The sequence below is a fragment of the Dromiciops gliroides genome, chromosome 6, assembly GCF_019393635.1.
Source record: "Dromiciops gliroides isolate mDroGli1 chromosome 6, mDroGli1.pri, whole genome shotgun sequence".
NCBI classification, from domain to species: domain Eukaryota; kingdom Metazoa; phylum Chordata; class Mammalia; order Microbiotheria; family Microbiotheriidae; genus Dromiciops; species Dromiciops gliroides.
Window position 1 is genome coordinate 171428566 of NC_057866.1, and position 13455 is coordinate 171442020.

General features: G+C 35.4%; 1 protein-coding gene across 4 annotated transcripts in view; it reads left to right on the top strand.

Moving 5' to 3' along the window:
* GUCY1B1 (guanylate cyclase 1 soluble subunit beta 1) overlaps window positions 1–13455 on the top strand; it is a 71417-nt gene that overhangs the window by 41425 nt on the left and 16537 nt on the right. For all 4 annotated transcript variants that reach the window (XM_043971961.1, XM_043971958.1, XM_043971959.1 and 1 more), the window contains 3 exons: window positions 5447–5644; window positions 10809–11039; window positions 12568–12684. In XM_043971961.1, the coding sequence (XP_043827896.1) occupies window positions 5447–5644; window positions 10809–11039; window positions 12568–12684 (546 nt within the window). The remainder of the gene's footprint in view (window positions 1–5446; window positions 5645–10808; window positions 11040–12567; window positions 12685–13455) is intronic.

Consider the following 13455-nt stretch of genomic DNA (forward strand, 5'->3'; position numbering starts at 1 on the left):
GAGTTTAAAAAATAAATAAATCCCTTTGGCTTATGGAAGATGCAAGAAAAATCAGAGCAGACCACTGAAAAATTCAGTAGAAGCTCCCAGGCTGATTTCTTGCTTTTCGAAAGATAACAAAAAATTAATGTACTTGCTCTCTATTCAATTTTAGTTGTGTAGCTACACCTATTCAATAGGTGGCGCAGTGTATAATAAAGCACCGTGCCTGTATTCAGGAAGACCTGAGTTCAAATCTGGTCTCAGATATTTGACACTTACTAGCTGTGTGACCCTGGGCGCTCAACCTTCATTGTTCCACAAAAACACCCCCTCCAAAAAAACCAAAAAACCAAACCCATAAATTGAAGTAGTTAAGAAAACTTTAGCAGTTGTGAAGTAGAGGGAAAGCATCAGAGCATTTGCCGCTTAATCATTGCTAACTGGGGGTCATTTGAGTTGCATTTGCCTGACTTTGAGTTTATTTCAAGACTAATTTGAAAACATAAATATATACACATGCATGAGTCTTTTTAATTGGCCACTTTGACCTCATTTCCTGTAAACAATATTTTTTTTTTTGCTAAGACTTCCAATAGTTAAAATGTTGTTTTGATATGCAAGTCTTATTATTAACAATCTGTGAGTAGAACTACCAGTGCCCACTCTAGTGAATAATGTATTATAGGCAATGTTGTAAGCCTGGAACAGGGTTTCTCTCTGAGGCCTGATGAGAGAATCCTGGCTATATTTAGCATCTCTTCTTATAGTCTTTAAAGTTCCTAAAAGCATAATATAACAGTGATGATGGCAGAAAGAGGTGGTCAAATGTAATAGAATTGAATTCTTTACTTTTCCCATGATAGTCATCTCCATAATATGAAGAGAGGGAGGAGAGGAAAAAGGCAAAGACAGAGATAGACAGAGGCCAAGACAGAGAGACTAAAGGTAATTGCAACTGAACAAATCTCAAGAGTGCTTTTACATGAGGTTCTACCTAAAGGAAATCAATACTACACTAAAGTGGTGTTATTTCTTATGTACTCCAGAAAATTACTTTATATGTCCATTTAATTAATGGCAAATTCAATAATACATTTGATATTTTGAGGTTTTGGTTGCCACAGATGACAGTAAAATTTAGCACTATCTATTTACATCTTGGAGTAATTGGCTTTTAGGTAATAATTTAATCCAATGAGCCAACAAGCCAGCATTTATTAAGAACTACTATTTGCAAGAATCCTTTATAGGCTCTGGAGACACATCTGAATGAAAAACAGGCCTTTATATTTTGTGTCTTAAATTTATTTTCTCTTTTTCTTTCTTTTTCTTTTTTTTTTGGGGGGGGGTGTGGGGCAATGAGTATTAAATGACTTGCCCAGGGTCACACAGCTAGTAAGTGTTAAGTGCCTGAGGCTGAATTTGAACTCAGTTCTTCCTGAATCCAGAGCCAATGCTTTATCCCCTGCGCCACCTAGCTGCCCCCTATGTCTTAAATTTCTAATTGGAACTACCAATAATTATGAAATCAGATAATGTCCATATCTTTGCTATATATGTCATAATGGAACTGATCCCCTTGGTTCACTGCAGCTTATCCCTTATTCTGACCCCACATCCTAATGACAGGAGAAGCTAATTTCATCAATCATCAAGACACCTAGTGAGAAATATTTCTTATTTGACTATGAATTGTTCATAGGAAAATATATACAGCGTAGGAGAAGAACATTTGTATGTAGTGATATGTAAAAACTCACATATATCACTATCTAGATGAACCAGGCAACTAGGTGGCTCAATGGATAGAGCACTGAACTAAAGTTCAAATCTGTTCTCAAATATTTACTAGCTGTATGATTCTGGGGAAGTCACTTAACCTCTCTCTGCATATAGGTAGAATAGGGATAATATTAGTACCTACCTCTCAGGGTTGTTGTGAGGATGAAAATGAGATATTTGTAATGTGCTTTACAAATGTTAAAGTGCTATAGGAATGCTGAATATATAATTACTACTTCTTCAGTATTTCAAAAGGTCCATAATCATCATTGTGGGTATGCCAACTTCAACATCTCCATGCCTCAGTAGACAGTCTTCATCAGTTGCTGTGCCTTTCTCCCCATTACAAAAGACATCACCTATTAATAAGTCTTCTAGTTGTGAGCTTCTCTGACCTTAGCTAGGCTTGGGCCCTCACATAAAGCAGAGAAGACCCTCTGCTGTCCTAATGTTCATGAAGATGACGGGGGGAGGGTTATCTAATAATACCATTATAAGGCGGCTGAGTAGGATTTTACTGGCAAGACTACTTTTCAATGAACATGATACCCTTTGTATCTATTTGTGTGTAGAGGGGGATATATATATATATATATATATATATATATATATATATATATATATATATATATATATATATATCTTCCATACTCCACCTTTCACTCTAAAATTGCAAGCCCCTAGATGTTTGGGCTAGGATCCTATATCTTTGTATGCCCACCATCTTGAATAGAATATATGGCTACTCCTTCATGATGAGAGAGCTCAGCTGCTTTAAAGAAACCCAATAGCAGCATGAGCCTCTCTCAGAGGTGGAGGAGAAAACAGAACTGAGTGCCTCATTATCATTTTCTGTACGTAAGGAAGAAGAGAAGTAAAGAATCTTCTGAGTATTATGGATAATTGGCATAACCCATACCCCGGCTCTTCCTCCTTCCGTATTTTCTCTCTCGAAGAGAGAAACATATAGTTGTATAGTTCTAAGAACATGGGGTTAAAACAGTCAAAGAAAAAATTGTTTGCCACCCCACCTCCCCCCATGGAATTTTCTCAATGTTTAGTGGTGAGGAAGGAACTAATAGAGAATAGGAATGGGCTTCTATTCTGTAGCAATATTGCCCCCTGCTGGCGATTAAAAATAAATGAAGCATTTCTTAAAAGGGAGTCTTAAAGTTTTTTCCTTATGGCAAGCAGCTACTTTGAGAATAAAGAAATGCTTCCCCTAAGCTGGGCAATATTCAAAAAAGATTCACACAAATTCTACTGTGAAATGTTGGCTTTTTGATTAGGATGGTGGGGGAGAGAGAAAATATACAACATTATTGGAAGTAGCCTAGGACATTCAAGTTTATCTTGAGGGAAATATATATATAATTTTTCTAAGGTGATGTCTACTTGTTTAACTGGAGACATGACCTTATTATACTTTCAGTCTATGATGTTTCCAGTCATTTTTTGAGGGGATATTGGAATCTGACACTTCATAACTGACCCTAGAAAATCAACTTCACCTGTTTGAACCCCATTTTCCTTATTTGTGAAGGACAGGAATACTTAGACTGCCTATCTCACAGGGTTGTAGTGTATGTGTATTCCCAGAACTTTGTGAAACCTTAAATCTCCCTGTAAATGTGAACTACCATATGTGAGATAACATGAAACCAGAGGCATTGATCTTAGAACAGCACTCTTTTATTTAAAATATTTTCCAAAATTTGGAACTCAAGATCTTATAAAAACAAATGCTGTTTACATGTAACTGGAAAAAATACTTTTAAGAATGAAAAATAAAGTAGAATATTTTAACATTTTAAATTATTTAAATTTAGATATTTAAATATTTTTATTTTAATGTTATGTTAATAAAATATTTAAAACTATTTCACTGTGTGCTACATAGATATGAAGTATACTTGGATCTAATAGTGAAGTATTCTTAGATATACTAGCCTCAGGCAATTGCTACTTGAATTTGTTTTCTCCAATGTTTATGTCTTCATTTCTTTTGAAAAATCCCCATCCCACCTGAGTTCAAATCCAGCCTCAGACACTTGACACTTACTAGCTGTGTGACCTTGCGCAAATCACTTAACCCTCATTGCTCTGCAAAAACAAAAACAAAAAACAAATAAGAAAAAATCCCTGTCCCTTACAAAAATGTGAGAAACAAAGTATGTGCCCAAGAATTGAAGAATGGATGAACAAATAGTGATAAATGAAATATTGGAATATCATTGTGCTATAAGGAATGGTAACCATAAAAATGCAAAGAAACATAGGAAGATTTATGAAGTGATTCAGAGTAAATTATGAGGCAAAAGTATTGTATGATATTAGTTAAAACATACATATATACATGCACATATTTTTATGTATACTTATTTCTGTATATATTAGGCATACATACATATGTGTATGTATATGTATATACATGTATATATACACTCATAAAGAGATTCAGAGAAAAAAATCCAAAAATTTTCTCTTTCTCTCTGTATACATACGCAAATTGACCATAACAACAGTAAATAAAGTCAACATTAAGAGCCAACAGAACTCCAGCCAAATAAAATAATCATTGTCCCATACTCTCAAAAAGTTTCAAATCATCAAAGTATTTTATTGTTTTCCAGTTGCATGTAGAAATGGTTTTCAATATTTGTTTTCATAAGATTTTTAGTTCAAAAATGTTCTTTCTCCCTCCCTTCCTTTCCCCCTCCTCAAGACAGAAAGCAATCTGATATCGGTTATCTACATACAATCACATTAAACATATTTCTACATTAGTCATGTTGTGAAAAAAGAATCAGAAAAAAAGGGAAAAAACCCCTCAAAAACATAAACAGTATGGTTCAATCTACATTCAGAATCCACAGTTCTTTTTTTCTGGGTGTGGAGAGCATTTTCCTTCATGAGTTCTGTGGAATTTTCTTGGGTCATTGTATTGCTGAGAAGAACTATGTCTATCACAGCTGATCATCGCACAATGTTACTGTTACTGTGTACAATACCCTCCTGGTTCTGCTCACTTCACTCAGCATCAGTTCACTTAAGTCTTTCCAGGTTTTTCTGAAATTTGCTGGCTTGTCATTTCTTACAGCACAGTACATACTCTCAAAATTAAAAGAAACATTCCTCTTTTCAGATAAGAATAAAATAATCTGAGTGTTTGTTGCGCAGTGCCTATTGTCACAAAACAATAGATCAATAACATTTAGAAGGAAAAAAGTCTATATGATAATGACTTAGGTACATCTCCTAGGTATATAAAGTATTATATGATTTATGTCACAACTTAACAAATAAATGAATTATCCTTAGTTTTTCTGTTTCAAAACCTGTTTCATGGTGTAGCTGTTATTGTACCTTGAATCATTTTTGTATGTATATTCCCAGCACCTATGCAGTGCACATAGTTATATGGTTGGTGTTTAATAAAAACTTGTAGAAATATCCTCCCCTCCCAGAGGTGGGGTAGGTGGGACAGAGACAAAATATATTTTTATATATGTATTTTTTAATTTGTATTTTTAAATTTTGAAAAAAATTGTTAGCTCCAGAATATCCATCAAAATTCTTTATGAATTCATCTCACTCACATTTCCTTTTATGTATTTAAATCTCAAGCCCTTTACACTTCACAGTTTTGATGTTTTCCTTCCTATTTTCCTTCTCCCTATAGAACCTTGATGCTCTCCATGACCACCTTGCTACTATCTATCCAGGCATGCGTGCACCTTCATTTAGGTGCACTGATGCAGAAAAGGGCAAAGGACTCATTCTGCACTATTACTCAGAGAGAGAAGGACTACAGGATATTGTCATTGGCATCATCAAAACTGTTGCCCAACAGATACATGGCACTGAAATCGACATGAAGGTAATATTTGGTAATAGTTGTTATTTTGAGTGTGGATGACAATTAGCCTACCGGGAAAATAACTGAGCCATGGTAATATATGGAAGTAATAGCATATATAATACCAAATCCCATATAAAACTATAGTTTTTCTTTGGAATGAATAAATTTCATTTTTGAATGGAAAGTTATATTAAGAATTGGTAGGGGCAGATAGGTGGCGCAGTGGATAAAACACCGGCCCAGGATTCGGGAGTACCTGAGTTCAAATCCAGCCTCAGACACTTGACACTGGCTGTGTGACCTTGGGCAAGTCACTTAACCCCCATTGTCCCGCCAAAAAAGAAAAAAAAAAGAATTGGTAAGGGGGACAGCTAGGTGGCACAGTAGATAAAGCACTGGATACAGGAGGACCTGAGTTCAAATCCAGCCTCAGACACTAGCTGTGTGACCCTGGGCAAGTCACTTAACCCTCATTGCCCCACCAAAAAGAAAAAAAAAGAATTGGTAAAGGGATACATAAGAGGAGATGATTTATACTTTTGGTTAAAATTGACTTAAAGGCAATACCATATTTAGTTTTCAGCCCCAATAATATACTCATTGAAGAAACCAATTGAGGAGGAGAAATTAGTTAAGCAAATTATATTAAGTGGATTTATCTCTGCCCATGGAGTCAATGTATAGATTTTGAGCTTGGAGGGACTTTATGGTTATCTAGTCCCACCCAACAAAAAAATACAGGGAAAAGACCCCTGACTGTATTGTCAAAGGGCCTGGGATCAAATGCTACTTTAAAGCTTATTATTTGTGGCACCTTTGACAAGTCACTTAAGTTCTTTAGATCTTACTACCCTCATCTGTAAAATGAGCGTGTTGAACTAGATGGCCTATAGGATCTTTAAAGTTCGAAATCAATGAAACCCCTCGTTTTACAGGTGAGGATACTGAAGTCCACACACAGCTATTAGGATGATTTTTTTCTGTTTCCTTGTGATGAATTATATTTTTGTTGTTGTTGTTCTCTAATACTAAAATGACAGTTTGGAGGAGACATTTTTCAGCTTGGACTGTTTTCTTGCTACATAAGGAGTACCCTTTGGTGAAACAAATTCAGTTATGAGGCTTGAAAAGGTAGAAATGTAACCTTTCCCTCAGTTTTTGCTGCTAATCATAAGGAAAAGTATTTGGATTGAGAACATGGTTATCTTATCATATTATTTACATTTGGCTACATTTTTGTTATAAATGAGCCATACAGTGAGGCATTTTGTATACATGTTTTTTTCCTTTGGTGAAGCAATTGGGGGTAAGTGACTTGCCCAGGGTCACACAACTAGTAAGTGTCAAGTGTCAGAGGCTGGATTTGAACTCAAGTCCTCCTGACTCCAGGGCTGGTAGTCTATCCGTTGTGCCACCTAGCTGCCCCCAGTGAGTCATTTTGACCATTTTAACCTCTCCACTTTGATTGAGGAAACAGCTGATCTAAGGCCAAATAATTTCCACAGGAGAAATTAAAGTCAAGGTGAAGGCTTAGCCTTGGAGATACTATTCTATCTTTTCCCTGGACTTCTTTGAAAGCGTGGATCACTAGACAATCTCAGCAATGTTCCTCTTGATACCTCTTACTTCTTCAACTACTATTCTTGTTTAATTGTTTTAGTTGTGTTTGACTTTTTGTGACCCCATTTGGGGTTTTCTGAGCAAAGAAACTGGAGGGGTTTGCCATTTCCTTCTCAAACTCATTTTACAGATGAGGACCAGGGTTAAGTGACTTGTCCAGGATCACACAGCTAGTGTTTGAGGCCAGAATTTTACATCCAAACAGTGCCTGGCACTAAGCACTAAGTACGTGCTTAATAATTGCTTGTTAACTAACTGATAATGGAGGGAAGTGGAGGTGTGTAAAACTTTAGATGGCCCAAAGGATGTTGATGTTGGGCCCTAGGGCTCTTTCATATTGAACCCTTATACCTTAATCCCCCAATTTAGGCACTGAGCCTCCTGTTTCTTCTTGTCTCAGCTGCCTGGACTCTGCTCCACCTAACCCTTATTTCCTTTCCCCCTTTCCTATTTATCACTGCTCTCTACCTACTCTGGACCACCAGCAATGTACTCTCTAGGGTTGATTTATAATTCATCAGAGAATAATCAAATTTAGAAACAATACTGCAAGGCCATTGGAATTGAAGCACACCATGCTGTGGTAGAGAATACTGGGTTTGGAGTATGATGACTTGGGTTCAAATCCTAGCTCTTTTATTTACTTCCTTTGTGACTTAGGGTAAATCACTTAACCCCTCTGAGTCTCAGTTTTGTCTTCTATAAAATGAGGAAAATTAGACTAAATGACCTCAGAAGTGTCTTTCATTTCTATAGGGATGATTCAGTGCTGCTATTAAAGAAAAGCTCATTCTCAGACAGTTTGCTTGACTTGCAGCCTGTGCTCCACCCAGATTATTACATAATCAATTAGGTAACTAGATATCTAACTTCATATCTTATCTCCAACCAAGACACTTAAAGAAATGCACCCAAGTAAAGAGGACAATTCTCATTGTGTCACAATCAAAATGCAGCCCATGCATAGATCAACCCTAAGTCCACACCAGATCCTTCTGTCTTTATATAACCTTCAGAACATGATAGTGCTCTAGGTGTTGTTGTCCTAGGGAGTTTTAATATCAATGCCTTGGAGGAATGAAAGAACTATTTTTTCCTTTATTATTGCTCTGACTTTTCAATTACCTAAGCTAAGTAGGCACAGGTGCTTGCAAACCACAGCGAGGGGGAAAAAAAGTAGCTTGAAATCTCTGAAAGCCAGTAATTTTTCAAGATTTGCATGACTGTTGCTATGGTGATGAGAGTCTCAGACATCGGAGGATGGCGTCAGAAGAATCCCACTTGATTCCCAGTTTTATCAGGGCAAATACTGGATTCTTATTTATTACACATTTCACAATATGTTTGTCTCCCAAAGTACTTGATAAATATTGGAATTTTGTACTATAAACTTGGAATATAAAAAGGTCAGTGTCCATGGTAGAATGGAAAAAGTATAGACTGTTGAGTCACAAGACCTGGGTTCCAATCATAGCTCTAACACTGTGTGTAACAGTGCTTGAGCCCCACTTTTCTCATCTGTAAAATGAGGGGATTGGACTACATGACCTCGAGTTGTTTCTAGTTCTAGAAACATAATCCTGAGTCTCTGTAAATTTTCTCAACTACTCATATGATGGTTATCATATTTTGTTCTTGTTGAGTTGTTTCAGTCATATCCAAATCTTCATGATCTCATTTGGGGTTTTCTTTAGTGAAGATGTGGGAGTGGTTTGTCATTTCCTTTCTCCAGCTCATTTTACAGATGAAAAAACTGAGGCAAACAGGGTTAAATGACTTTCCCAAGGTCACACAGCTAGTACATGTCTAAAACCAGATTTGAACTCAGGAAGAAAGTTTTCCTGACACCAAGTCCAGTACTCCATCTGCTGTACCACCTAGCTTCCTCATTATATTCCTTTACACTTTCTTAATTTCACTATATTACTATGCATCCTTCTTTTGTTTTAGCTGTGGAGACGTGGCCTTAGTCTGACTTTGAAAAACTTGATTAACCTTTAGGAATCCACTTCTTTAAGTATATAATAGGAATAAAGATACCCATTATTTTAGTTTAGTCAATGGAAGAGAGTGAGATTCATTTTCTAAATATTCCTTTTTATATATAACATTGTGCAGATGATATTGGGTCTTGGGACATCTTAGTGAGATCTATGACCACTCGAAAGAGAATAAGCCAACAAACTACATGGGGAAAAAACCCCAAGAATATAAAATGCCTATTGCCCAAGACTGGCATTCATTTGTATGGAAAGCCCACTGAGTGTGGGTCCATCTTTGCAAATAGATAATGAGCTGAGTCCAAAATTGAGTAGGAGGAAGAGGTTTGGGAAACTTCACTGATATCTCTTGGATTCCAAGCTGCTCTGTCATAGAAGTCTACATTTTAATGCCAGTATTCCCTTGGGTGTATACTATATGACTGTGAATCATAGAATATTCCAATCTCAGAAGAATCAAAATTGTAGGCGAATTAAATGACAGTAGGTGGCAGCATAATTCCAGAGATTTAAGAAGTACTCTAAGTCATTTTTAATGGCATTCAAGTCTAGAAAAAGAGGTGGGCTTCTCATTTTGCTAAAATAGTAAATAACAATAGGAAAGTCTACATCTTGCATCATTACTCCCCAGATTATTAGAAGAAAAGAGTAAAGCCTCCAGCATGGAGCGAGTAGATTCTCTTGGAGATTTTACAGAAGGAAAAAATGACAAGATTTACACAGATAATAAGCATTGAAAACAGCAGAAGCTTATGAAGAAACACAGGCAAGCCAGTGAGTGTCACCTACAAAACCCATTCATTGACTAGAATAAATGAATGAATCAAAACCAGATATTTCTAAAGTACTTTACAAATCTTGAAGCACCATACAAAGTAATCTACTATTATTATTTTTACTAGTTCGTATTCATTCAAGTAACATTCATATCAATCCCGAATGCAGAATATAGCCAATATTCAAGCCACTGAATAATCAATAATATTCACTAAAGTTCTTGCCCAAAGTCATACTTATTTCTATAACTTCAGAACAATAGTTATATTAAGAAAGAAAATAATTTCTTTTTAGCTTTCCATAGGCTATTTCTTTACAATAGTAGCAACATAATTATTTATTCATCAAGAATTTTTAAAATAGGTAATAAATTCACATATTGATATAATGAACAAAATATACTAAGATCATTCTTGTGCCTATACTGACCCTTCCAAGGAAACAAAGAAAGTAGAAATTGCTGTTTTTCATTTGGAGACCTAGACATATGTTTAATGTAGTTTTTCCTCAAAATTGCAATTTCATTTTAAATGCTTATTCTCCCTTCTCAGTTCTCTCTATAGAGGGAAAAGCAAATGTCTATTTGTTTGAGTTTGAACACTTATCTTTCTTTCGAGTAAATGTTGGACTTGTACATCTACATAAGCATTTTGATTCATATGGGAAATCTGATTGTTTCCATCTGCTTTATGTTTTAGATGATATTGTGAGTGTTTTAACTATGCCAGTGAAAAGTGGGTGACTTGTGCTGTCTGTCCTCTATCTTTCTTTTTTCTTTTGAGCAGGTTATTCAGCAAAGAAATGAAGAATGTGACCACACACAATTTTTAATTGAAGAAAAGGAATCTAAGGAAGAGGATTTTTATGAAGATCTTGACAGATTTGAAGAAAACGGCACCCAGGAATCCCGCATCAGTCCTTATACCTTCTGCAAAGCATTTCCTTTTCATATAATATTTGACAGGGATCTAGTAGTAACTCAGTGTGGAAATGCTATATACAGAGTGCTTCCCCAGGTAAAATTACCTCATGCTCTCATAGTGCTGCAGGATCTAAAAAACAAATGTTTGTTTCCTTCTAACATTTTCGTTCTTAAGCAAATTTTGTGGTACTTCATGACATAAATCTTTTTTTTTTGTATCACATATGGATACAGGAGTGCTATTTTCCTTTCTTACCTCCCCTCCCACACACATTCATATCTTTAACCTTTCCATTTGGATGGTCTGTTAAGAACATGAAAAATTGAAGTGGGGGTGGATAATTTTAATTATTAGAGAGAATAATCCTCATATAAGAAATCATTTAAAGACAGAAGCTTTAAAATAAAATCCAAGGACATCCTAGGAAAGGATGAAGAATATTTTTAATCATAAAAGTATTTTATTATTTTATAGTTACATGTATAGATAGTTTTCAACATTTGTTTTTATAAGATTTTAATTCCAAATTTTTCTCCCTCCTTCCTCCCCAAGACAGCAAGCAATCTGATAGAGGTTATATATGTACAATCAAATTAAACATCTTTGTATTAGTCATGCTGTGAAAGAAGAATCAGAACAAAAGGGAAAAACCTCAAAAAAAGAAAAACAACAAAAACGTAGAAATAATATGGTTCAATCTGCATCTAGATTCCACAGTTCTTTTTTTCTGGATGTGGAGAGCATTTTCCATCATGAGTCCTTTGGAACTCTCTTGTACCATTGTATTGCTAAGAAGAGTCAAGTCTATCACAGTTGATCAACATATTATGTTGTTAATACTGTGTACAATGTTCTCCTGGTTCTGCTCATCTCATTCTGCAAGGGATGAAGAATATTGAAGAGGGTAGCATGAGACATAGAATGAAATACAAAGAGGAAAGAAAGGATTACATTGAATAATGTGGAAACAGCAGCAAATCTAATGTAGCTTGCAGAATGTTCTCTTCAGTGCTCCATTCACTATTTTTTGAAGTTATTCTTGCCCTCTAGGAATATTCAGTTGCTTGTGTAAAATTCCAATTTATCAACTATGAAACTAGTTGCCATAATTGGATACCATATTGTCCAATTTGGAGAACAACCAAAGTCAGTTTTGTTTCCAGATAGGAAAGTGTGGTAGTTGCCAACTTCTATTATTTTCATCATAGATCCAAGGATAATTAACAAAGTCAGGAAAGAGATCATCTAAAATTTGATACAGCTTTTTTTTTTGAAATTGTGTTAAAATGTAATGTGATAAGCACTACTCCCCCCCCCCAAAGAAAGGTCAAATTTCTCTTTTTTTTTATTCATTTTGAAGTAAATTGTGTTTGAATAGAAATTATCCCAATTCTCTTTGGTTCCAAACATTTGGCTCCATACTTATCAAATTATTGTGTTGGTTTAGAGTCTGGCCCTAGTTGTTTTTTTCCCTAAATTTCAAGCCCATGAGACTGATAAAATGACTAAGAACTAATATCATCATATTATGCTGCCAATTAAGTAATATAATGATTTCTGATTATAAGAAATGTTTGTCTTACATTATTTGTATAGTGTTTTCTTTCTCCCTACATTTTAGCTTCAGCCTGGAAATTGCAGCCTATTATCTGTCTTCTCTCTGGTTCGTCCTCATATTGATATCAGTTTCCATGGAATCCTCTCACATATCAACACTGTATTTGTCTTGAGAAGCAAGGTAATCAAAGTAGCATTTCAATTAAAATAAAGTTAATAAATAACAAACTGAATATTGTTGGGAGGGAAAAATAGAAGTCATTAGATGATAGGAAATGGGGACTGGAGAGTTGCAAAAACAATCCCCAACAGTAAAGTAATAAATAGATATTGGTATTGTTGGTCTACTTGATGGATACTAAGTGTCATTAGCTAGAAATCTTCTCTACGCTCAAATAAACTTAGTTTATAAAAAGTAAGTTCAGTTGGAACTTGACCCTTTTATCACAGAAATTTTTTCGGTTTTTGTTGTTGTTGTTGTTGCTGTTTGTTTTTCTTGCAGGTAAATGAAGGTTAAGTGACTTGCCCAGGGTCACATAGCTAGAAAGTGTCAAGTGTCTGAGGCTGGCTTTGAACTCAGGTCCTTCTGAAACCAGTGCCAGTGCATTATCCACTGTCCCACCTAGCTTCCCCCACAGCTATTTTTCTTGATAGTGACTAGTAGTAGACTTTAAACTTGTCTTTGTGCAAGGTATATTATTCCCTTCCTTTCTTCTCTCCCTCCACCCCAAAGTAGAATTTAAGCTCCTTGATGTCTACTTTTTTTTTTTGGCTTCTCCATGGTCCAGTTCAATGACACACATGTAGAGGTTGCTAAATAAATATTTGCTTGTAAAATTATAGGATCATAGAGTTTAGAACTAGAAAAGACCTCAAAGTTAGTTTAGTCTAATCTCTCTTTTTGTAGAAAAGGAAATTAAGGCCAAGAGAGGTTGAATTGAATTGAATTGAA